The sequence below is a fragment of the Petromyzon marinus genome, chromosome 29 (genome assembly GCF_048934315.1).
Source record: "Petromyzon marinus isolate PM22_M1 ecotype Great Lakes invasive population chromosome 29, UKy_Petmar_22M1.pri1.0, whole genome shotgun sequence".
Lineage (NCBI taxonomy): Eukaryota > Metazoa > Chordata > Hyperoartia > Petromyzontiformes > Petromyzontidae > Petromyzon > Petromyzon marinus.
In genome coordinates, this window is record NC_133695.1 from 7569186 (window position 1) to 7594781 (window position 25596).

At 52.6% G+C, this 25596-nt stretch overlaps 4 protein-coding genes across 4 annotated transcripts in view; 2 read left to right on the forward strand and 2 right to left on the reverse strand.

The window, feature by feature from the left end:
* The window catches only part of LOC116947244 (serine/threonine-protein phosphatase 2A 56 kDa regulatory subunit epsilon isoform-like), a 35268-nt gene extending 30999 nt beyond the window's left edge, over nucleotides 1-4269 (forward strand). The window contains exon 13 of the mRNA XM_032962762.2: nucleotides 418-4269. Within this exon, the coding sequence (XP_032818653.1) occupies nucleotides 418-526 (109 nt within the window). The 3' untranslated portion in view covers nucleotides 527-4269. The remainder of the gene's footprint in view (nucleotides 1-417) is intronic.
* PACC1 (proton activated chloride channel 1) lies at nucleotides 3756-15751 on the reverse strand. Its single transcript, XM_032962761.2, has 9 exons — nucleotides 15504-15751; nucleotides 14529-14619; nucleotides 14217-14329; nucleotides 13569-13734; nucleotides 13236-13390; nucleotides 11940-12082; nucleotides 9895-10033; nucleotides 8650-8757; nucleotides 3756-7594 (listed from the first exon to the last, which is right to left on the reverse strand). Exons 1-9 carry the CDS (start codon nucleotides 15540-15542, stop codon nucleotides 7430-7432), a joined length of 1119 nt encoding a protein of 372 aa, XP_032818652.2. The 5' UTR covers nucleotides 15543-15751; the 3' UTR covers nucleotides 3756-7429.
* A 610-nt stretch (nucleotides 15752-16361) lies between these two features.
* On the forward strand, nucleotides 16362-19637 carry NENF (neudesin neurotrophic factor). Its single transcript, XM_032962760.2, has 4 exons — nucleotides 16362-16860; nucleotides 17507-17567; nucleotides 18840-18943; nucleotides 19093-19637. The coding sequence occupies exons 1-4, from the start codon at nucleotides 16678-16680 to the stop codon at nucleotides 19267-19269; spliced, it is 525 nt and encodes a 174-aa protein (XP_032818651.2). The 5' UTR covers nucleotides 16362-16677; the 3' UTR covers nucleotides 19270-19637.
* Nucleotides 19638-20198: 561 nt separating this feature from the next.
* LOC116947239 (rho-related GTP-binding protein RhoQ-like) lies at nucleotides 20199-25596 on the reverse strand. Its single transcript, XM_032962756.2, has 5 exons — nucleotides 24509-25596; nucleotides 23648-23706; nucleotides 23175-23339; nucleotides 22709-22804; nucleotides 20199-22207 (listed from the first exon to the last, which is right to left on the reverse strand). Exons 1-5 carry the CDS (start codon nucleotides 24630-24632, stop codon nucleotides 22052-22054), a joined length of 600 nt encoding a protein of 199 aa, XP_032818647.1. The 5' UTR covers nucleotides 24633-25596; the 3' UTR covers nucleotides 20199-22051.

Here is a 25596-nt window from a genome sequence, read left to right on the forward strand (position 1 = left end):
TGTTTGACCAGTGAATAATTGATGCAGTTGGGTATCTTTTGGAAAGTGGTCGGAACTCATGAGACTTAACACACGAGATGATACACACAGGACATTATAGACACAAGACGGTAGACACAGGACATCGTACATGAGGCTGGCCAAACGAGATGTTTATTACAAAGAGAACAAAGGAGACGGATCAAATGGCACGAAAACAAACACCAGAGAATGTTAATTGATTCGGCAAATGTGTTACTGGCCTAGGAAAAATCTTAATCGTGTGCATTCAAAGGTCAATTCTTGCCACTGGGTGGCAGCAGTCGTGCATGATCCTTTCCTCCTCAAACATCTCGCAACCAACTGATACGCGAGACCCCCCACCTGAGATGTGTGCGGTGTGGTGTGTGCGGTGTGGTGTGTGTGGCGGCATGCTAGGGAGAGGAAGCGGGAGAAGGAGCGTGAAGATCTCTGGCAGAGGCTGGAGGAGCTGCAGCTGCAGCAGTCGCCCAACAACAACAGCGCTCGCGCGGCAGGCACCAGCTAGCTCCTCCTCGTCCCCCCCCCCCGCAGACCGCGGGTGTCCCCACGTCAGGTTTTCATCCTCCTCCAACATCCTCTCCTATTTTTTTTTTACTTTATAATTTTAGTTTCTATTTCTTTGAGGGGGCATAACACGAATTTGCAAACATCAAAAGTGGTGAAAGGAACGCTTGAGATGGTGGGTGTTTGTGCGTTGCGTTTCTAAGTATATGAACGTCCTTTGGCCTTAAACTCACCGCGCGTGAGCTTTAAAATAAATAAACAGGTGGTGCAAAATGTCCAGAGAGCGAGACGATAGGCGAGCGCGCGTCTTGTGTCGGGTGCAGCATGCGCACGTAGAATGCGAGCGACTGTGTTTGTACGCGCGATGTGTTTGTACGCGTGTACGCATGCGTGCGTGTGTGCAGCGTTGGCCGACAAGAATGCCGAGAGGGTGCATGTGTGGTGGTTTCACTCCCCAGAGCGAGTGCTCTGTACACGAACGCCTCGACTCCCTCTGCCCGAAAAAAATAATACCCTCCGCCCCACTGCGATTAAACATTTCAGGTTTATTCATTCGGACGTTACGTACTTCAGCAAAAAAAAAAAAAATACCGCAAACATATCTGGACAAGAGCTCGTTCCTGAAGTGCATCCAGGAATCGGGCGCGTCACGTGACGCAGCATCGACTCGTCAGACACCTTGTACATATGCCTTTGTCTTCCACAGGGTTTTTTCGTAAACAGTTACGCAGACGTTAGCGTCTCAAATTTGGTTTTTAAAACGTAAAAGAGAAACTTAATGCAAAGGTGTTCTACGTGAGTATTCGAAGTTCCGTAGAAGAACGCAGCGAGCGGCCGGGTTGCGTTTCTTCCCAAAGTTTTTCTTCCTGCGACTTCATTTGTTGGGGTGCGCCCCGGCACTTTCACTTGTTTCCACATGGATTAGTACCGGTTTGTAAAGTTGGGTTCTGTTCTTGGGAAGGTGTGTGTGTGCGCGCGCGTTATAAGGGCACTCCGTGTAAAGGTCGTTATATTTTTTGTTGCTTTTGACAAAGCGAACGGACGGAGGTGTGCTCAATACAAACTCACGTCAGAGGTGCAGATGGCCGGGGAGAGGGGGGTGGGGGGGGGGGGATTGAGACCTTTACACCATTACTCTTATTCAGAAAAAGTTTGTAAAGATGTTGCATAGTATTTCCGTTATTCTGTAAAAGTAAAAAAAAAATCAAGCCGTAAAAAAAAAGACGTGTAATGACGTTTATAAGAGCTAGCAGGCCAATCTGGTTGTGATTGCCGGCCTGCTGATGGCACGAGCCGCCGTATGAGCACACCTCCACCACGCATGCTGCGCTACCCTCCCCTCCCTCCTGCCCGCCTGCGCCAGCTACATCACTTGCGGTTTTGGGTTTTCCCTTTGCCCAACCACCACGTGCGCCGTCCGCTGGCACGTTTGGAGCACCTCGTTGTACACCGGTGGGAATCTTCGTTCCGCGTCCTCGCGCTAAACCTGGCGGTCAATTTGTGAACTGTTCTTGGGTTTGACGCGAAGAGAGGCATAGGTGCGGAGAAGGCTGCCGCCCCGCCTCGCTTTGTTCCGGGAATCGTGAACCTTGATGACTTGTTTGCTCTTTCCCTCAGTAGCTCCTGTGATTTGCTTGACGGTGCGGAGTATTAGACTGTAGTCCGGTCCAGGTTTTCCAGGCAGTTTATATGCGGTGCAGTGGACGCGTCGGTTGCCAAGTACAAGGATTACTGTCGTTTAGCTACTTGTCATGAGATGGCCCAGAGTGGAAATTTGGTCGAACCTGAAACTGGATCTTTTGCTTCTCGTATAAATGTAGATGCAACCTAGCCTGGGTGTATGAACACAAGCAGGCTGGGTCTCTCTAGCTGTCCGACACAAGCGCAACGGTGTGTTGGGTTAATACGCCAGTGCCGTGACATCGTGGTAACACCCGAGTACGAGGCCAGGGGCAGCCCAGTGGTGGAGCGAGCGGCTTGCAATCGGAAGGTTCGCGAATTCAAATCCTCAATGCGGGTTCATTCGGAACGTCATCCCAAATTTTAACATTTTTTTAAACTCGTGTCAAATGGCCTAAATACTTGCGCAAGTGTGGGTTCCCGTATCCACAAGAGCCACGTGTTTTTTGGACTGCATCTGTAAAGTTAAACAATGCCTCAGCGGCTGTTGGCGCTGGGCGGTTCAGGTAGTGTAGGGGTGTGTGTGGGAGGTGGAGTGCCATCATCTCGAGCAGATCAACAAAGGTGGATCGCGGTTGAGTGGCCGTGCATGCAGGGACCTGTGCAAAAAGACACGAAGGTCTTTTTAAAGCAACGCGCACCCTGTTTGGTGTGTATGGTTGATCCCAATAGGACCAGTGCTTCAATACAGCTCGGTCTGTCCAGGTTGGTGGTCCGAAAAAATATCCCGTACCCGGCACACCATATCCAGTATACGCTCTCAGTATGGCTGCGGCTACTAGTCACTTGCAGTCTGCGCCAGTGTATCAACGACCTGGCTAGTATTAGGTGAGCAGTAGAGAAAAAATTGAACCCCCATGGCGCCGCCTAGGTGTTTTGTGCAAGTTCCAATCCAGTGAGCTGTCGTTGACTGACTCACCAGGTGAGGACACACCCGTGGGTGTCTCCTACCACGGGAAAGGCCTGCGGCTGTGTTTTGCCGAACATCACGCCTACACACGCGCGCTGTGTCTTGGGTGGTGCCGTAATTAGCGCCGCTGCTGTTGAAAAGCAGCACTTCAACCAATCAGTAGCTCTATCCCAAATGCCAACCTCCATCACCAGCCATGGTCAATCCACTGCTGGATAAAGGCCTTCCAAAGCTGTCACCGTCCCATGGTCCTGTAATGCATGAATCCACTTAGCACCTGCACAAGCACTGATTTTATCATTCTGTCTCCATGGTGGAGGTCCTCTCCGACACTTTCCCTACATTGGCTCCCACTCCATCATTTAGTCTTGATCGTGCGTAGGTGCATATCCAACCTATGATCGTTCCTGCCTAAGCCCAAATTTTCCATGAGTCAAAATCTTATCTTTAACCTCTGCATATGTTTGTGAAGCCATGTGTTAACTCCATCCCTATCGATCCCGGGGTCACATCGTTTGTGCCCTGTGAGCCCCACAACTAGTGCCGGTTGATGGAGCACTAGTACACACAGCAAGATTATCTTGTACTGCAGCAGCACAACACAGACACCGGGAAATGCGATGCCCTTGGTCAGCACAGGTCAGTCCAACTGTTTATTACAGAGCTGTTTTTCCACGGTTTTGTTTGCTTTTTAATGCTAAAGGATCATGGATCAAACCGATTTAAGTGTTTGCCCTTGTGAAGATGAACAGGGGCGGCAGGTCCACGAGTTTGCGAGCGGGATTTTGGATCAGGTGTCGTGTGGTGATGACGACAGGGCTTTGATGTCGCGAGCCGACGGTGGTGGTGGTGCGTAGATTACGAGAGCGGTTCACTGGGCGCAGTCAGGGTGGCTCAAGAATGCCGTGTGGTGCGAGAGTGACGTTTGTTACCTACTTACATGAATGCCTTTCGTAAAATAAAACAAATACATTATTTTAAAAAAGGTATTTTTATGCTCTAGAGTATCAGCGGAGGAAACTTTCATTCCAAAGACGATGATCGGATGCCGTCTTTTACTGGTGCACGAATAATGGCATCGCGATCACCCGTGTTTTCAGTCTTTGACCTTTCAAGGCCGAATGTTGTGAATACAATAAAGCAATTTGAGAAGACTTCGCTTTCTCTCTCATATCCATTAATAGCCTGGTTATTTCACGTGGTCACAGATTAACGACTGGTCTCCCTACACGACTGACCGAGCCATTGCTGGTTGCATTACAGGCAGTCAAGTGGTGTGTGTGCTCCTTTTGATTTAAAGCTTTCGTGACTGCAGTAATTCATATTCTTAGCTCTTTCGGTAAAGTCACGTTGAAGGGAAACAATAAAATATATATAAAACAATAAAATATATTTATTATTTTATTGTTTCCCTTCAACGTTAATTTACCGAAAGAGCTAAGAATATATATTGTTGGAGGTTCGCTGTTCGAGTCCACGGACGCCCTGTTTAATACTGCACATGTATCAACCATTAATGTGCTGCCTGTGTCACAGTTGACTTTAAAGATCCCGCGAAGTTAATCGAAAAGAGCATGTCACGTGTGCTGGTGTCAAAGTCCAAATGTAAAAAAAATCACTTAATTGGGAACATTGCAACAATGCCCTCTGCTGCAAAAAAAAATTGGCAGGATCCTCAGTCTTAGGGGTTCACGAGGCTTTCCTGGGTGAACAAGCATAATACCTAACCAGCAATTTCGTTATTAAATCGACTGTCAAATATTGTCTCTTAAAATCGAGTGTTCCCAAAATGCAAGGAGGACACTGCTGAAATTAAACTGTGTTTCCAGCACACGGTCCTGTATGTCACAATGAGACCTTGCCAATATCAAAACTATGAAAAAAGTATCATTTGTTTTATTTGTTCATACTTTGATATTGACTAAAAGGTCCAATTTTGTAGCTGCTCGCCCCGAGCTATAAATGCTGTGATAGTGGCGTTGTCTTTGTGCTGTTCGCCTTTCGGCGTTCTCTGGTCTGCCACTGATGAAACGAGGCCCTAAGGAAGGCTGTGTCTGGTGTAGGCCAATCAGTTCCTAAGACAATGCATATACAGTATTATCGGAGCATGTTTGTTTGCATGTTCACCACAAGTACCTTTGGTTAATGTAGACATGATTCCTTGCAAAAGGTTTCTATTTGGTGTTTCAACATCTTAACACCTGTCCTTGGTTCTTTCGGTAAAGTCACATAGAAGGGAAATAATAAAATAATAAAAATTTAACATTACAATTCTCACGACGTTTCGATTGCAACACAAGCAATCATCATCAGGTGTGAAAACCACAGCAAGAAAATTCGAAAATGCCACTTTTCAAATTTTCTTGCTGTGGTTTTCACACCTGATGATTGCTTGTGTTGCAATGGAAACGTCGTGAGAAAATTACATTTTTATTATTTCCTTTTATACGTGACTTTACCGAAAGAACCAAGAATATGAATCCCTGCAGTCACGAAAGCTTTAAATCGAAATCTTAACACCTGTTTTATTGCCAGAAAGGGTAAAACCTATTCCTGTATGTGTCCTCTGCGTTGACTCACTGCGCAGCGGAAGCGGTGTGCAACAGCCACCGTTTACTACACGGCAAGCCACGAGCAGGCCTTACAACAGGCAGAGCGATCATGCAATCAGTTTGTCGGAATAAGTGTTAAAATCACAATCGTCGTTTGTACGTTTGATGTAAAAACAATGCATCACACTTTGTGTTGGCGTCTCTGTGAAATGCAGGGGATTGGTAGTGCTTGCACCGTGTCCTCTTGTGAAAACCGCACGCACACATACTTTCCTGGCAGGCAAAGATGGGTAAAAATGCACTAGTTACAAATTACTGGGGTGATGTAATTTCAATGCAAGTCAGAACCATGGGTCATTTCGCTGAGATACAAAAATTACCAATTAGTTTTAAGTGTATAATTTAGATGCCAATTACAAATGTATTGAAATTACTTAATTTATACTTAGATACTGGTCATCTCTGTTCTGAGGTTCATTGGCCAATTCCATAAAACAACTCCAGTGACAATCTCCCCAAATAGACACGGATTTAAATAGGAGCTAAGGGGCCATCCATTTAGTACGTACGCAATAATCTGTCAAAACTTGACCCCTCCCCCCTTCCCTGTGCGCACGCGTACTTTTTACCCCCCCCCCCCACCTGCGTACGCTTGACGCACCCCCTCCCCCTGGAATCCTATAGAACGGACGATATTAATCCACGCAGAAACGATAAAGGATTAATAATATTAACGTGTTTCTAACTCATTTGAAGGCCAGTGGAGACAGATTATTATCGAGGCTTCACCCCCCCCACCCCCGTTTCCTATGCGTCCGTACATTGTCAGTAGACCCCCCCCCATATGCAAGTGTACGCAGTGTACGCATTTGGGTTAAACACTCCTCCCTCCTCCATGCGTACGTACTAAATGGATGGCGCCTAAGGGAATAACTTAACTGGCCAGAGCTTGAAGGACATCCCATCTTCCACAAGCTGTCACCTGTTCCTGTCCCCATCCACTGTCGTTTGCGACCCCCCCCCCCCGCAGCCTGTTTACCCGTCTCCCCTGGTAGTGGCGCTGCCATGCAGCTGCAGAACTTGCGCAAACAATCAAACACTTTGCCAAATCTAGATTTTAATTATGAAGCCCAATTTGGCCACTGGGACCTAGTGGTTAAATTTTATAGGATATGTTTGTTAAAGATCAACGTTATGGTATCTTATACTCCTTTTCCCACTTGCACATCAGAGCCATGCCAGGACAGGGCCATTGTGGTACAGGTAGCTTTCCACTGGCTATGAAGCCGACCCAGTATCTAACTGGACAACTGGTGACAAGAAATCTGGATCTGGCTCGGGACAAAGGTTAATAAGTTTCATCCCGCGTTCATTGTGTATTATGTCGGTGGCACGGCTCGCCTTCTGCAATGGAAAAACAACACTTGCACCTCCTGAGCCGCACACTGGGCTGGCTTGGCACTGGCGTCGCTTGGTTGCATGGTGGAAAAAGAAGCATTCGCTCCGATCATCCCCCGCGAGTCCTCCAAATCGATGGAGGAGCAACGACAGACACGGCTCTTCCAATCCAGAGATGACGACGAGTGGCTATCACCAAGTGGTCCCAAAACGAGTGCGATATTTACATAGAAGAGCTCAGTTTCATTACCACCACTGGACTGGCGCCGTGTCCAAGTATCTCCTCCACCTAACTGCGGTCATAATTCTCTAAACAAAGGAAAGAAAACTGCGCGACGACTTTGGTCTCTCCCCAGTGAATGAGTCACGCGGCCATGTTGTTCATTTTCTGCACACGGTGCCGGCGGTTTCGCTTGCGGACGCGGATCATCCAGCGCACGCTGCTCGTCGCAAAGTCGGCAACCTTGAAGATGAGCAGTAGCACCCCGCACAGCACGGCCGCCACGCTCCACGGGTTTGCTGTCACGATCTGCGTTAACACCGCGCGCAAACGGAGATGGCTCACTGATACTGCCCGGCGCTATGATACCGCCGCTGCCACCACCACACGGCAACTCCGTGTCCTCGCCGCACAGTGACGTGGCTACACCGACAAAGTAGAATTGCTGCTAAATACCACCGAACACGACTACATTGAGACAGTACAAACACGACTAGATACCATTGCTACACAGTAATATAAAACCATCACTACACCACGCAGTGACACAGCACGTTAATTGCACAATACCACCACGACAACACCTATGCCCTGAAGTAACTACTCAGTAACTCTGCAGTGTAGCAGCACAGCCACTCATTAAAAGAATTAACTCTTCTAGATTTGAAGCTTTCGTGACTGCAAGGATCCATACTCTTTGGTTCTATTCGTTAAAGTCACGTAGGTAAAAAATAAAACAACAAAAAATTAACTCTACTACTACACATGAACACAACCACAGCGAGGCCAGGAAATGAACCGGTTTTCCCCTGCAGTGATGCAATGAATCTTCACGATTCTGTGTTCCGAGTAATGAATCGTTATTTTCCATCTTGTTTACATTCTCTCTTTAGCCTTTTTCTGCTTCCTTAACCCAAACCTAACAACATAATTTACATGTTTTTATCTTGACTTAAAGCTTTTGTGACTGCAGGAATTAATATTCTTTGGGTCTTTCGGTAAAGCCACGTAGATAGCAAAATAATAAAATAAAAATTTCACGACGTTTCGATCGCAACACAAGCAATCGTCATCAGGTGAAAAAAATAAAGGAGAGCTGCTGAGGCATGAAAAAAATATGTAAATATATACATATATAAATATATAAATAAACATATCCGCATTAAGCAAATAGCAAGCAGAGCAAAACAACTTCGGTACATGCGAAATCGAACTTATTGTTAATGTTAATTAAAATATATATTTTCCTGCAATTAACGTTTGACTGCAATTACTTAAAAATAAGTTTGCAGCAAACAAAAAATTATTCGTGACATCCAACAGTTGGGATGAATGTTGCAAATAATGTCGTTGGGGTCACTCACCCCCTGCACTTCCTGGATGAGTGCGTCCTTCCACTCAAAGACGATGAAGAAGAGCTCGTCGGACCGCTCGCTCTCCGGGCGCTCGTCGTTATACTTGACGACGCTGGACTGCGCCGCGCACACGAAAGACATGCCGCGTGAGAGACGACGGCGATGAAGTTCCACGCTCGGTTGCTTCATCTCACCGCAAGGGCTTTTTGTGCCAACAAACGTGGTCGAGGTGCGAGTGAATGTGTGGCTGCCCACATAAGCCATTCGGAAAGTTCTATACGGCCCTCGGGTAGGATTCTGTTTTCCCGATGCCTGGTGTAGAATGATGGCGTATCCTGCCTGGCCAATGAAAAGCGAGTATTTTTTCTGAAAACGGTGAACTCCTGGTTGTTGATAGTTTACAGTGCCCAACAACCTCGGGTGGTCACGTTACCTCTGATCTCTTTGGAAGTTGTCATCCCCAGTGCCCACTAGAGGGCGCTACCATCAGATTTGTCCCGGGTTGGGAATCCTACGTTCGTTACATGGAAAATTGGAGCGGCGACTATAGGCCCGCAAAGACTTCCCCAACATTGTCTAAATGTAGCATGCATGACCTTACGGCTCTGAGCATCGAGGTGGTGCTCGTCTCCCGTTCACAGCCCTAAGACAGCAGTCGCAATTCCATATTCCTATGGCGGGGAAGAGTATCGAACCAGCCTTATTACAGCAGACGGCTCTTATCTTGTACATACCACAGCTGTGTGTCCCGGGTTGCCCAATACAACACTGAAGCATCACGAGTCAAATATAAAATATAAAAGTTACACACGGGAGCATAATTATAGTGTTCATGACATCACTCCTATACATATGTAATGACAGCCTGTATGCGGTGCGAATGCACTAGTGGCCACGGGAGGTAATGACAGGGGTATCAGTTGTGATTGCGAAGAGACTGGTGGCTCCGGGAATATTTGAGAAGGGAGCGTGGTCAGGTGACAGAAGAGGACGGTAGAGTCTGCCCATGGAGTGAGCGTCCAGAGTCAGCGAGAATGATCGAGAAGGGGGGCGTGGCCTCGGTATATTAGGGAGATGCGCGGGAGACTTGGCTGTTACACATCAATATACGGCAGTGCAGTGAAATCACTTGAGTACCATGACACTCCTTACCGTAACATTTAACCCTGTCCCTGTAACATCGCTCGACCGTATCGTTTAACCCCTAGTCCCTGTAACATCGCTCACTGTGTCGTTTTAAAAAGGTGGTGGCACCTCGAGGGTGAACTCCTCAGAGGGCCGGTCCGTCTTGGTGCGCACGAGCGACATCTTGACCCACGTGCGGAAGCCTCCGGAGAACGTCCACATGGACTGCGTTCGCTCCATCTGCATCATGAAGCTCGGGCGGTTGGTGCTGGGAGAGCACGGGGAGGGTGGAGGGTGACAAGGGGGGGGGGGTGAGCGTTGGCGAGACGCAGCTGTTGCCCGAGTCGCCGCCTCCGAGTCGTTTGCCGAGCAAAATCCGGTGCGGAAATTCAGATGCAGAGATAAACTCGCACAGACCGAGCAAGCTGGGCACATACTTTTCTCACGAGCACTGTTTCCGCGAGTTATGATAACGTCCATTATGGCAGGCAATTGCTGGTTCAACCCTCCACACACGAGGTGGTGGCAAATATCGAGAACAGAGAATTAGGTCAATCGTATTGCACACTTATTCTGGTTTCGACTACGTCACCATTGACCACGCCGGTCTCTGTTGACCACAAAGGCGAGCAATGGAGGCGTGGAAATGTAACAACAGTCGTGATTAACGTTAGCAGCATGCGTGACTTGGTCAGTCACACGCAGACATACCAGAATAAAGTTGGGATATGAAGTATGAAGTGTAATCAGGGCCCGTTGAAACATTGAACCTAAAAGAATGCGGTAACCCACTTGCAGTATTGCCACTCTGCTTTACCGTGGACTGCAAGCTCCTATGACACCAGCCTCTCCCATGGGCAATCGCTATAGTTGACTTCAACTTCTGTTCAAGCGCTTTGCTCGCAATTGGAAGGCTGCAAGTTCAGATCCCCGGTTAGTGGTTAACTCAGCGAATCACCCTTCCGGGAGAGATAAAAACGAACAGAAGTTGTTGTTGTACGCGTTTCGCTCGCCCCGCCCCCATAGCAATGCAGAATTTCCAGCTCTAGCTCAGCTGGGCTGTAAACAGGAGATGAGCAACGCCCACGCTTGTAACAGCCAGAAACAACGCGGTCTCATTAATAAACGAGCGTTATCTCACGATGATAATCATGACGTGCCTACTTTTAAAGCATAGCTTCAGTGAGTGCCAAGACCGTTTTCAGGAGGGTCCAGCTTTATGTTTGGCCAGTTGTTTATTGACTTGTGGAATGTACAACATTTATTACAATGAGGTTGGCACTGGGATAGCGTCTCTCGAGTGCGTGACTCCAGCACGCACCGCTCACAGATACTTATCAGCATTTCTCACTTCCTCCCGCCTTCCGCTGGTTGAACGCGGCTTCTGACCAAGCGTTCTATGTGTGCCTCGCATTAGTGCCCTATAGTTTAACGGCCCCCGGCACGAGCCGAGGTTCAGTTAAAACCGCTGCCGCCTTGACCTCCGTGTGCTCCCACACCCACGTGGTATGACCAAGCGTTGAGTGGAAATGTAATAAAAAAAATTGTGTCTTTGTCCTCGGGTTTTATCTTTAAAGCGCAAGGGCATGATGTGACAGTTATCATGCCATGAGATGTAGAATCCACTCAGATCTCTTACAGAGCAGTGCAACCCTTCATGTGACAGAATCGCCCGCAGAGGCAAGTATCACAGAGCTACCTTTGAGTGACCTTATCTACCAACACTTTCCCACACAACCTGAAAATGATTGTCAAACCCAATATTTTTAACTCTTAGCGCTGGAATTTTGGCAAATTAAGCGTAGAACCAAATTTTGTCAGTTTTATATTTTTGTGCACTAATTGGGTGACCGGGCTGAGACCATCAACTCGCTACACCTGAAAAACCCGTTTGCTAACAGGCGGCCAAAAGCTGAACGAGAACCCGGACTTCAGCACTTTGACCTCCGAATGACCCGGCCTCTTCCTCACTGTGTTTCTGTCGAGGAGGGGGTGAGTAAAAGGGCTACATCTCATGGAATTTGGGAAGTCGCTCCATTTTGGGATTCTCATGGGACTTGCGCTGCAAAGGAAGTGAACGCCGCTCGGAAGGACGGTGGTGCGGGATTAGTCGGCTAGTGGATGAAGCCGCTAAAACATTCAAGTCGACTACTTGTGGTGGCGGCGGCGAGCACCTGCGCTCAAGGCTGACGTAGGAGGAGAAGAGTAGGTAGTCGATGGCGCTGAACTGCTGCGTGCTGCCGTTGAGACGGAAGTGGAGGAAGATTTGCTCCTTCTCCTGCACTCGCTCAGGCCCCCGCACCACCAGCGCACTCTTCTGCACACGCGCAACCACGCACTTCCCATCACCGCGCTGCACGGCACTCCACGGCATGGCGGCACGTTGCGGTAAACTACACTTTAACTTTTTAAAAACCTCTAACCCCAATTCTATCCTGAATGCCCTGCCGCTTTCACGAGACGAAGGATCCCTTCAGATCTCGCGCACGACCGCTGCGTCCCTTCACGTGAGAAAATGGCTTGGAGAAGAGAATATTGTAGAGCTACTTCTGAGGTCCCTTCAAGCAACAGTAGGGGATGTTATTTTTTCCACCTGCTCTACTGTATGAGAGTCATGTTCATCGCACGACAATCAAACTGACAGTTTTACAATATAACTGAAATTTTGTAACATGTGCAGGACGTAATTGAAAGCTATTAATTTTTTGTGCAGTCATTGTTAACCAATTGAGACCATCACCTCGCAACACTCCAAACCCCGGTTATTCACAGGCAGCCATCAAGATTCAAACACCAAGCTCTCCGCGTGCTGGCTCTGTGCTCTTACCTTTGAGCCACCTCACAGTACACAATACTTCATAGACAGGTGCAGAACACACACCTCTCTCGCTGTGACTGCGGCTACTGGCCACGTGCCACCTTCTCCGTTCTTAACGGCAATGTGCAAAACATTCCGTGAGCAACTAAGCCCTAAAGCCCAGTAAACGAGACAGCTCCGTGCAGTAAATTACACGGAGCAATATAGTGCTGCTGCTTGGCACGCGACCTTTAAGTCAACATTCAAACCAACACTGCAGCCCAGCGGAACCGCAATCGCCGCTCGTTGCAGCGGTTCAAAGTTTGACTACGCACCATCTGTTTCACAGTGGACGTTCAAGATCCCGTGATACCATTCGTAAGAGGAGGTCGTTGCATGCCGACGTCACGGGCAGGATTTGACAAATTTGCAAAACCACCCACGTTGGAATATATATAGCCAACGTCACCCCCGACAAGAACTTGGAAAGACCCTCCTGAAAAAAGAATAACGAGACGCGGGCTCTCCTGGGTAAACAAACATAGTAATGATAATAAAACACTGCAGGAGGTGAAGGACTACGTGATCAGCGTCACGGGAGCGTGCGCTGCCCCGTCATCTGTCACGCCGCCACCGCACTGCGTGGTGCTTGTGGGTGCCGTGCGGAGAGCACCTGCGAGGTGTTGTGGTAGGGGTCCGGGTAGGCCACGGTGAAGATGTTGCACCGCACGTCCCCGGGCTGGCCGGGCCTCTCCATGACCGACACGCCGCTGTGGAAGTAATGGCGGCACGACAGCAGTTCGGCGCTGCCCAGGTAGAGCGCGATGCCTGTGGTGGGCGCATGGGGAGCAGCAGCAGCACGACTACAGCTGACGTCACATCAGGGTGATCCCCAAACTCAGCCTCAACCCCAAGTCTGACTCAGGATGACCCCAAAAAATACCCGAACCCCGCTTATAGCCACCCTGGCCAGAGTAGCGCTGGTGGAGGGGGGAGGGCAGCGTACCGGGCGCGTCGTAGCGCTCCACCGCCTTGTACGAGACGGACATGGCCGGGTGCTGTGCCTGGTGCTGGAAGTCGGAGATGGACTGGTATGCCACGAAGGAGGCGACTGCCGACAGCACCAGGTAGAACACCACGAGCAGCACCGACACCAGGTTCTTGAGGCACAGCTGCAGCAAAGGCAGCAGCAACCACCGGCATTCATATTGTGCCCATAAACCTAACCGACTGTCTCAGATTGCAGTTTTGCTAGCCTAGCGGACGCACTGATGGCAGCTGTCCCTGTGTGGCGTGAGCCATACGCAGCACCACTCAGCCATGCCGACGAACAGTGTGATCCAGTTGTGTCCAATGTGACCGGGCTCTCCAGTGTCCTGCCACACGGGACTATGAATGCTCATTGATGGAATCGGCCAAACACCCCAATGTAGCAAGACCCTCCAGAAGCACAGCCTTCACGTCTCAATGTTGTCTGGGCCGCTGGTAGACAGGGAGGTGGCACCCGAAGCCAATACAATATGTATACTGGATGTGGTGTGCCGGGTGCAGGAATATTTTACACAAACCCGGCTGAAATTAAGGCCTGGTTTTGAGACCCAGTGAGGTTGTCCAAGATAGAGGGCATTATGATATTATAAATTACTTTGTTCACCTTACTCACGCGCATGCGAAACCTTCGCATGCCCCCCAACACCTCCTCAGCTGTAGCGTCCCCCTCGCCCCCCACATCCACCACCTCGTCACCAGGTGGATCTTCCTCCTCGTCTGCGGGAGACACGCACCACCACCTCGTCAACGCGCGGCGTTCGGGGGACCCGTTCTACTCACTCCCCCCGGCCCCTACTGAACCCCCGAAAATCCAGAACCCCCTGGGTGTGAGTGGCGTAGCATGATTGGCATGAACTCTGATCCCTGGGACCCCACACGTCGGGACCCCGTGAAGCCCTAGACGGCAACAACTCACCGTCACCGACGCTGCCATTGGGCGAGGAGGTGACCGCCTCCTCGCCTCGTCTCTCCTTGACGACGTTCGCCTTCTCCTCATCTTCATCCAACTGAGACGGCAGCGCGCACAGCGAGGGGGTGGGTGAGGAGAGGGGGTGGGTGAGCAGAGGGTGAGGGGGTGGGTTAGGAGAGACGGTGGGTGAGGAGAGGGAGTGGGTGAGGAGAGGGGGTGGGTGAGGAGAGGGGGTGGGTGAGGAGAGGGGATGAGGGGGTGGGTGAGGAGAGGGGATTAGGGGGTGGGTGAGGAGAGGGATGAGGGGGTGGGTGAGGAGAGGGGGTGAGGGGGTGGGTGAGGAGAGGGGGTGAGGGGGTGGGTGAGGAGAGGGGATGAGGAGAGGGGTGAGGAGAGGGGATTAGGGGGTGGGTGAGGAGAGGGGATTAGGGGGTGGGTGAGGAGAGGGGTGAGGGGGTGGGTGAGGAGAGGGTGAGGAGAGGGGTGAGGGGGTGGGTGAGGAGAGGGATGAGGGGGTGGGTGAGGGGGTGGGTGAGGAGAGGGGTGAGGGGGTGGGTGAGGAGAGGGTGAGGAGAGGGGATTAGGGGGTGGGTGAGGAGAGGGGTGAGGGGGTGGGTGAGGAGAGGGGTGAGGGGGTGGGTGAGGAGAGGGATGAGGGGGTGGGTGAGGAGAGGGTGAGGAGGTGGGTGAGGAGAGGGGGTGGGTGAGGAGAGGGGGTAGGTGAGTTGAGTGGAGAAGTTTCGAGCTGATAGATGAGACGCCATGACGGTGGCGATGCTGGAGAGTGACGATACTGTTGCTGTTAATGAGGATGTTGCTGCTGCTGCTGACGAGGATTCTGCTGCTTCTAGTGATGATGCTGCTGTTGTTGCTGCTACTGATGTTGCTGCTAATGATACTGCTGATGATGTTGTCATTGCTGCTGTTGATGATGATGCTGCTGATGTTGTTGCTGCTGATGATGCTGATTGTTCCCCTCACCTCGGAGTAGGAATTGGCTCGAAACTCCGCGCGCATCATCTCCTCACGCCGCCATCTCAGCCGTGAACGCGCGAGAACTCCCCACCGCCTGCAGCAGCGACCGACGCCTCGACCGGAACTACCAACAACTACAACATTAACATCAACAATATAAAACAACAACAACCGCTAACCGCGAATTGCGCGGGTGGACAACGGCGGTGGTCGGCAGCGTCCCCGGCCCCGAGTTCGCCCCACCCCCTCGGGTTGTCGCCCCGCCCCTGCGCCCACGTGACCCCTCTTCCCCGCCCCTTCCCCTCCGAGCAAGACGAGAGCAGCCGCAGGGTCGAGAGACTCGGTCACACCACGTGGTCGTCCACGAGGGGCGGGGTTGGGGGAAAGGGGCGTGGTCTATGAAACTCGTGGCTTTTGTTTACTTTTGACAAATGTTTCATTTTCTTGTTTTTTTTATTATTGTATTGTTTCCCTTCTACGTGACTTTACCGAAAGAACCAAGAATATGAATCCCTGCAGTCACGAAAGCTTTAAATCAAAATGTTTAATTTATTTTCTTTCCCTTAAAATTGTATTTATTTGTTGCGAATGTTTTTTTTTGAAGATAATAAAGTACATCATTCAGTGGATATTTTTTAAAGAGTTAAATATCAATGGAATGTTTTTGTTGTTGCTGATTGTTTTTGTTGTTTTTTTTTAAGTTAAACATCAATGGAATATTTTTTGTTAATCGTGTTGCAATTAATATTTGCGTTGTGTAAACTTCGCGAAGACGGCAACTCCCCCACCCCTACCCCTTGAGTGCCCCCGCGTGACTCTCACGAGCCGGGTCACGTGGGGGTGGGGCAGCCGCCAGCGGGCGCCACGTGACCCGGTGTCACCGCGCGTGACCCCTTGCCGACAGCGACCCTGACCTTCTCTACACCCAGCAGCAGCCATGCTCACTCCACTGCTGGATGAAGGCCTCCCCACGCCGTCGCCATCTCTCACGTTCATGGGTTGTAATCCATACCCCACCTTAAAGGTGAACGATGATTGAAACCACGCCCTACGTGACACAGGTAAGACGAACGCGGTTGGCTTTACTATCGACGCGCGCGGTGCTCGGCACGGCGCCCTGAGTGAGCGCACTTCCTGCACGTGGGGGCTTCCGCGTGGCGTCTCCTCCTGGGCGAGCGACATGGCGAGGAGCGTGGGGGCCCATCGGGGGTCTTCGCTCCCATGGGGGTCTGGCAGAGGGGTTCTCGCAGTGCTGGCTCTGTCGCTCGTCGCTGTGGCCGCCACCACGGCGGCTCCCGGGCAACAGGAGGAGCCGGTGCGGCTCTTCACGGATGCGGACATCGCGGAGTACAACGGCGACGACGTGAGGCCCCGCTCACCTGCCTGCTCACCTATTTACCTGCTCCCGTGACTCCCTGCTCACCTGACTCCCTGCTCACCTGACTCCCTGCTCCCCTGACTCCCTGCTCACCTGTCGACCTGCTCCCCAGACTCCCTGCTCACCTGACTGCTCACCATTCTACCTATTCACCCCATGGGATTACCTGTGTACTCACCTGTAGATTTACCTGTCTGTCTGCATTCCTGCTCAATTGTCCAGACACACCTGTTCAACTTCCTGTCCAGTTGCCACCTCACTGTTCTATTTACCTGTTTGCCCATCTGCACGCATGTTAACCTTCCTACTTGGCAGCTCACCTGTATGCATATCCGTGGTCCTGCGCATCTGCTTACCCGTTCACCTGCCCCCCTGGTTACCTCTCCACCTACTTGCCTACCTCGCTACCTTACAGCAGCCTCACCTGTCTGAGTACCTGCATGGGCCCCCGCGATCACCTCCCTCCCCACATGCCTGCCTACCTGCCCATTCACCTGTGTCTGCCGGCATGCCTACCTGCACCCGGGGTTTCTTGTGCCTTGGTCTGTGGGATCCAGGGTTTAGGGGTCCGATGCTGACCCCTGTGCGCTCCCCACCCCCACCCCCCACCCCTCACCCCTCTGTCCGACAGCCCGAGAAGCCGATCTACATGGCCGTCAATGGAGTTGTGTTCGACGTCTCCACGGGGAAAGGTGCGCGGGGGTCACGTGGTGGGGGGAGGGAGTTTAGAGATCCATCCGTGGGGGATAGCGAGTGGGTGGGGGTTGCAATAATAATAAGTAGGAGTGAGCTTGGGCGGCAGATGGTGAGGATGAGGGTAACTGTGATGGTGATTGATTGCGATGCCGACTACGATTATTGAGACGAATGAAGATGGCGATGAGGTTATGATGATGATGGGCGCTGTTGCTCGTTATGCAGATGATGAGGATTATGATGATGAGGACGATGAGAATGGTACCGGTGATGTATTATGATAGTTATCGTTATTGAGGTTGATGATGGATATGTTTTTGACTATGAAGATGTTGATGAAATGTTGTTGCTGCTGCTGTTGTTGATGCTGTTACTGCTGCTGATTTTCCTGCCCGATCACCTCTGCCCCTCCTGCTCGCTTCCATCTTTAAAGCACGCCCAGAGACACGCGTTTGAAGAGGCTTTTAGCCGAATTCAGTTGAGAGTAGTGAGCGGTGTCCAGTGCGGCTGACTTGATCTCCCACGTGGGGTGTGGATCTCCCACGTGGGATGTGGATCTCCCACGTGGGGTGTGGATCTCCCACGTGGGGCGTGGATCTCCCACGTGGGGCGTGGATCTCTCACGTGGGGCGTGGATCTCCCACGTGGGGCGTGGATCTCCCACGTGGGGCGTGGCTCTCCCACGTGGGGCGTGGATCTCTCTCGTGGGGCGTAGATCTCCCACGTGGGGTGTGGAGGGTGCTGGAGGTGCCGCTGGGATTGTTTATCTCCTCGTGCAAACGCGATGGTAGTGATCGTGGCGGCGACAATTGAGTTCGCTCCGTTAATGATGTTTTTTATGGTAGTGGTTGTGATGCTGGTGTAGCTGTTACGGTGAGGATGATGATCATAATGATAGAGATTTCCAGTGAGTTTTGGCGTGGGTTTCATGAATAATAATTCGCTGTTGTTTTTGCTGTCAGTTTGCACATTCCCTCCACCTTGCGATGCCCTGTAACTGCCTCCACGTCCGACGGTCTTGGACTGTGGTTGTCCTTGTAACAGAACTGCTTGGCTCAATGAAATAGGGATCTTGCCTTGTTGCTTGGCTCAACTGAAATAATCAAGCTTGATGATGATGATGGAGTTGATGATGATGGAGTTGATGATGATGTTGCTAAGCAGATGCCTCCTGCCTAGCCACCCCCCGCGATCAATGAATCCACTCCCCACCCCATCAAACAATGACTGTGTGCTTCCCTACATGCGCTCTGTGGGGGGGGGGGCAGGGTACTACGGGAAGGGGGCCTCCTACAATGCGCTGGCCGGGCGAGACTCCACGCGGGCCGTGGCCAAGATGTCCCTCGCTCCGGAAGATCTCATCAGTGACACGGTGAGGGGGGGGGGGCAGTGGGGAAAAGTGGTGGGGGGGGGCAGAAGGGGAATGGGAGCAGTTTTTACACCCGCACCCAGGCCCCTTCCATATTTCACCCCCTCCCCCCCACCCCCTTCATGTCCCCCTTTGCCCTCGCCTCGCTGCAGTCCGGACTGACGCAGGATCAGCTGGAGTCTCTGGAGAGGGTGTTCTCCGGGGTCTACAAGGCCAAGTACCCCATCGTGGGGTACATGGCCTACCGCCTGCTGCTCGCCGACGGCAGCCCTAACCCCGACTTCCACCCCGAGGAGTTGAAGGAGACAGAGCCCCGGGAGGAGCTGTGAGGGGGTGGGGGGGAGCGTGGTGGGAGGAGGGGGGGAAGTGATGGCACTGTGAAGTCTCAACGTTCACCTCTTTCTGGCGAATAGCTCTCGTCATCTACCTCTGTGGTTGTAGGCGGTTGTGTGTTGGTGGGAGGCAATACCCTTCATAGTCTTCCGGCGCTGACGAGCGATGGGACGACACTGCCCTGAGCTAGCGGTGGAAATTCCACAGTGCTGGGGCGGGATTCTGGGTGGAGGTGTTGGTGGTGGTGGGATGTGGTTTGTGTAACCCTCTTAATTGGCATGCAGGTTGCAGTGCGGTGTGGTTGTCGAGTTTGGTGCAGTTGTAGGGCGCGGCTGTAGAAGTGGTAATAAACGTGGTGCCGCGGCATGAGAGTGCGGTTCTCTACATTCCTCCTCGTCGCTCCTCGTCGCTCGTGGTGACGTTTGGTGAGAGAGCAGCCAGACCAGGGCCACTACGGTGCATAGCGGGGAGGGGGGAAGAAGGGGAGGAGGGGGGGAGGGAGAGAGCCGTGCTCTGACGACGCTGACCCCACTGTCTCAAGGTTTTAAAAATTCATCAGACGCTGTGCGTCGGTCGGGCGCTGGGGAGAGGGGGGAGGGGGTAGATGACGTCATGGGGAAGAGCTGTCTACGGTGACGATGACCCGAATCGTTAATGGGATGGGGGCTGCGGGGAGAGGGAGAGGAGATGGACGGGGATGGAGAGAGGAAGAGATGGGAATGGAGGGCGTGGGGGATATTGAGAGATGTAGGGGGAAGGAGGGAGGGAGGGATGGATTGGGGGCTGCACCCCCCACATTGTCCCATTACCCGTGTCGTGTTACTGCTGCGACTGGATCCGCGTGGCCGTGTTGTCATGGAAATGAGGCCGAAGTGACGTCTGCCCTCACGCCCGTCAACCACTCCCAAGCAGGTTCAACTCTGTGTCCGTGTGAAATCCAGGCCTTTATTGATCCCATCTGCCCTCTGGCTCCATCAGCATCATCAACTTCATCGTCATTAAAATCATCAAAATACCGCCATCAAAATCATTACCATCAAAAGTCATTAGCAACATATCATCACAATCAGCAAAATTACAACCAGCATCATATGGACGAGATGTGCAATACGAGTGGGTGCTTCCGAGTCATAAACTCCACCGAGACTCCGAAATTTGTCTCAAATCCGCTGCGAGGTCACAGGACAACGCATGGGGTGCGAGGGTCGTGGGGTGACTGGAGCAGGTGGCGTTCCAGGGCCCTTGGGTCACAGGGCCTTTGGGCCACAGGGCCCTAGGACCTCCAGCTTGCGTCACCGCCTGCGCCTCTCGAGTCTCTAATCCCATCCCCCTCGTACCTCAGTCGGGGACCTCCCAACGAGAGACGTAGCGGATCCTCGTTAGGGGCTGTATCCTCCAGTTCGCAGAGTTCTAATTAATGGGCATCAGCTGCATAGGTCACGAGGCTCCAGATGTCAAATACCTAGAGGTCACTGACCTCCAGCGGAAATTGGCCCCAGGGGTCATTGACCCAAAGGGTCACCACGATCTCGTTTCTCCAAGGTCACTGCCAGGGTGTGGGCTCACTTGCCCCATCCTCCATCAGGAGCACGACTTCCCCTCCAGCCCCATCTTCCCCTCAATCATGTATTCATTTAATCCTCAATTATCCAGGATTCCTTGTGCAAGACATCATCACCAGATAGCGTGTGAATATCATCATCGTTATCATCAACATCATCGAGTTCTCTACGTGTGGTGTCGCCGAGCTCCATGTTCTGATGGCTTTGTTGAAGTTTGTGGATTGCTCGCAGATGGGCGTGCCCCTCGTCGTCACATCCCATTTCTTTATCAGGGTGGCTTCTCATCACATTCATCTCCACCATCGTCATCGGGGTATCCTCTCAACCATCATCATGACCGTCGCCGATGCACCTCGAGTGTCCGTGCCGCCTGGTGATGCCACGCGTGCAACCCGCTCATTGTTCACGCGTGACGAGGAGTCGGCGGACCCCGATTGAGGGTTCGCGTGTGAGGGGAACCCCGCGGGGACAGCGGGGGTCTGGGACGGTTGGGGGTGAGAAAGGGCACGAGGGGGTGGGGCGGTGGGGAAATGGGCTGGGGGTGAACCCCCGAGAAGCCGCATGAGGGGAGAGGGTGGGCGAGGTGGTGTTGGACAGTTGGAGCCAAGGGGTCAGGAGTCAAATTTGGGGGCTCCAGAGGTTCTTAGCGGGACCTGGGAAGGGTTGGATGGGGGGCGTGTGAGTGTGAGATGGGTCACGCGGCAGGGGGCGATAATGAGTGGGGTGTGCTGATTTCGGTGGGGGGGGGGGGGGGGGGTGTAAAGGTTAAATTCAAGGCCAACGGAAGAGTGATGGGGTCGGGTACGGGAGTGATGGGAGCAGGATTAGGAGAGATGTGATTGGGTTATGGCCATGTTCAGTGTGAAGAAAGATGCGATTAAGGGGTCAATGTGCCTCGAGGGGTGATGGTGTTGATGGTGGACATAAGGGATTGATGCGGTGAGGGTCACGGGAGCGAGGGGGTGGACGTTCTAGGGGATTATGGGAGCATTGGGGAACATGAATTCGGAGAGCCGTGGGAAGCTGAGAATAATGGAGAGAGGGAGCAGGTGGGTGGGTCGAGAGGAGAGCTCGGATAGGCGGGCGGGAGCAGGGGCGATAAAAGATCAGGAGAGATGAACATCAAAGAGACGCGGGGAATCAGGAGGGAGCGGAGGGGTGCATCAAGAGAGGATTTGAGGGATCTGGGGGTGGGTTTGGGTGGGGGAGGGACTGGTCACGTGATGAGGCAGCACTGCCAGTATCGCGAGTGGATGTGCTTGGGGCGGCACGCGCGGCGCGGCCTCAGGATGGCGAGGATCGCTTCGTCAAACACGGGCTTCAGGCCCTTCTGCGTGAGCGCCGAGCACTCCAGGTAGCAATGCGCGCCGATCTGATGGGGGTGGCGGAGGGAGGGGGGGAGGGGGCACGGGGTGGGGGTGGGCAGCGGGAGATGGGGGAACGGGGCGGGGAGGAGAGGGGGCATCACGATCTCCATTAAATATTTATACCGCACCTCCCATGCAGTACGGGGGGGGGGCAAGGGGTGGGTGGGGGGGGGCGGCTAGGGTGCCGGGGGATGGTGGGGAGGCGAGAGGCTACAGGGGAGTGGGGTAAACAAGTGAGGACGGGGTCACATTGGGTTTGGCAAACGAAGTGAGGAATTCGATGAGTGATGAGGGTGAGCGACAAGGCAAGGTACATGGTGCGATGAGGTGAGAGGGGGAGAGATGATGTTAGAGGTGAGTTTATATCAGTTGTAATGAGGTAAGTGGTGAAGGGAGTGGTGGTTTGATGAATGTCGAGGTGAGTGTCTCGGTGAGGTGGTGAGCTCATAAAAGCTGATTGACGATGTGAGTGGTGAGTTGAATGTCGAGGTGAGAGGTGAGGGCACCTCTTTGGCCATCCTCATGCCCTGCTCGTAAGGGATCGGCTTCTCCTTGATGAGGCCCAGGCGCGCGATCGTCTTGGGGTCATCACGGAGGTCAATCTACAGCGGGGCACTCGGGTCACCATGGAAACCACACGGACCGCACACTCGCAACAGCCACCATTCGTCACTAAGTTATGATGACTTCCCATACACCTGCCTCCACACCTGGCCGCACACCACTGTCCGCACATACACACACACCGGCCCGCACACACACCTGCCTGTACACACACCTCCCTCTACATACACACCTCTCTGTACACACACACACACACCTCTCTGTACACACACCTGCCTGTACACACCTGCCTGCACACACCCGCCTGCACACACCCACACACTTGCCTGTACATACACACCTCCCTCTACATACACACCTCTCTGTACACACACACACCTGCCCCGACACACACACATGCGCACGCACCTGGGTGCCTACGAGCAGGAAGGGCACGCGCGGGAGACGCGCGCTCAGCTGGCGCACCCAGAGATCGCGCGCGTTGGTGAAGGAGGCCGGGTTCACCACGGAGAAGCACACGAGGAAGACGTCCGTGAGCGGGAACGAGAGCGGGCGCAGTCCCTCGAAGTCCTCCTGGGCACAGCGCGATGGCTTAACGGACATTCCCTTCCAGCCATACTCACGGACATACCCTGCCAGCCATAGCCTCGCAGCCGTGCAATTTCAGCTATGCCCTGCTAGTCGCGCCCTGCCAGCTATCCTCCTTACCTGTGCACTCCCAGCTATGCCCTCTCCCAGCCATGCCTCCGAGATGTATACTGCACCCATGCTCTCGGAGCAATGCAGGACTTAGTTGTGCTTTCCCAGCCAGTCCCACTCCTTGCTTGTTCCCCACCCCTAACCTGTCGTCTACCCCTCACCTGTCCCCCACGCGCGCTCACCTGTCCAGCCGTGTCAAAGAGTCCCAGCAGGTACTGCTCCCCCTCCACCGTCACGTTCACTGCCAGACACGCGCACCTGAGTCAGTCGCGCAAGGTGGCCCGTCGGGTCGAGCCATGCTGACTCGTTGCACCCTTAGCGAGCACCTAGAGGGGCTGGTGTGGCCAGCACCACGCCCGCCCTCCCGCCCGCCTAAGCCTCGCCAGTGGCGATGTATACAAAGCACCAGGTACTCATTTAAGGCTGAGTCAACCGAGGGAAAGGCCAAAGACCGGTATAGACATTCGTCACTGATGTTGGTCGTGAGCCAGAATTGATCGAACGCTGGTCGCCGTGTACATAATGGGGTGAGCTAGCCTCTACTCTACCGCTCCCCATGCACGTGTAGTCACCAATGCTTAGATACACACCCATGTACACTCCGATTTCAAAAAATTCCATCGAAACACACTCATTGACACACACACGTCCACATACACCCATTGACACACTACACCGATTGCTGAACGGACAGTAGGGACAAGAGCTATCAGCGAGTACCTATTACATACAATGCTTACACGTACCACCGTCAGACACACACCAACACAGAAACACGTATACTACGTAGAAAGAGACATTCAATTCACCTATTCACACACGCAGCACTTCACACACACACGCACAGCAACACAAAGACAAAGGCGCACACACACCGCTCACGCCCCACGCCCGCACACCTGTCCCAGGTACCTGTCACAGGTGCCACCAGCGTCCACCAACCCCACCCCGGGATTTAGGCGTTGGACAAAACCTGCCCCCCGCCTCCCCCCTTCACGACCCCCCCCCCCTCTCGCTGCACCACCCCGTGCGCCCGACCTCACCTGCGTAGTGGTCAAATACGGTGGGCACGTACTCCTCGGGGAACTGGTCATTGGCGTAGCTCATGAGCAGACAGGTCTTGCCCACGGCTCCGTCTCCCACCACCACGCACTTGAGCATGTCCATCGCCCGCGGCTTGCGTCCACCCTGCGCCCACCCTGCGCCCAGCTCGAGCCAGCGCGCCACCAGTGGAGCCGATGGTGGTGTTCTTTGTGTGCCAAGTGTAAACTACTCGCGCGCGTGCGTGTGTGTGTTTACAAGTGCAGCGCGCGTGCGTGCGTATCTGTGTGCACATAGCCTGGCACTAGCGCCGTGGTGATGTCACCGCTGCTGAGTGGCGAACGGTGGTTATTGTTGTGTGTTGTGTATCATAACCGTGCATGTGTATATGTGTGTGAGTGTTTACATGGAGAGTATTGTGTGTATACACAGTCTGCGTATCTGTGTTTGCATACTATATAGTTAAGTGTGTATGTATTGATGCATGTGTGTATACCTACATGCCTATGTATGTGTAAACAAGTGCGTGTATGTGCGTATTAAGGTGTATGTATGTTTATGTGTATGCCCGTGTGTGTGTACACGTGTGAGTGTGTACACGTGTGTCTTTGTGTGTGTATACGTGTGTGTGTGTCACTATCTGTATGGCCGTAACTGTAGCGCCCCGCCCGTGCCACGCACACACAACTGCGCGCCCCTGTCCATGGTGCTGATCCTGAAATCGATCGTGATATCAATGCTGACGTTGATGATACTGATGACAACACTACTGACAATGTTGATGCTGCTGCTCACGATGATGCTGTTGATGATAATTATTATCTCAATACTGATAATACTGCTGCTGATAATGGTGTCAATCTCACTGAAGATGCTGCTGCTGATGATGATTGATGGGAATGTTGCTCATGATGATTTTTGATGCTCCTGCTGTCGTCTCTTCCCGTCAGATATCAGGAATCACCCGCGCCTCTGAACCCGCGTCTGGGTCCCCCGCATCCCCGAATCCCACAAAAAGTCTCCCCGCGACCCTAGACCGCGCCCTGCAGCCGTGCTCCCTCCTCAGTCAAGTCCGGCCCCGGGTTCCTTC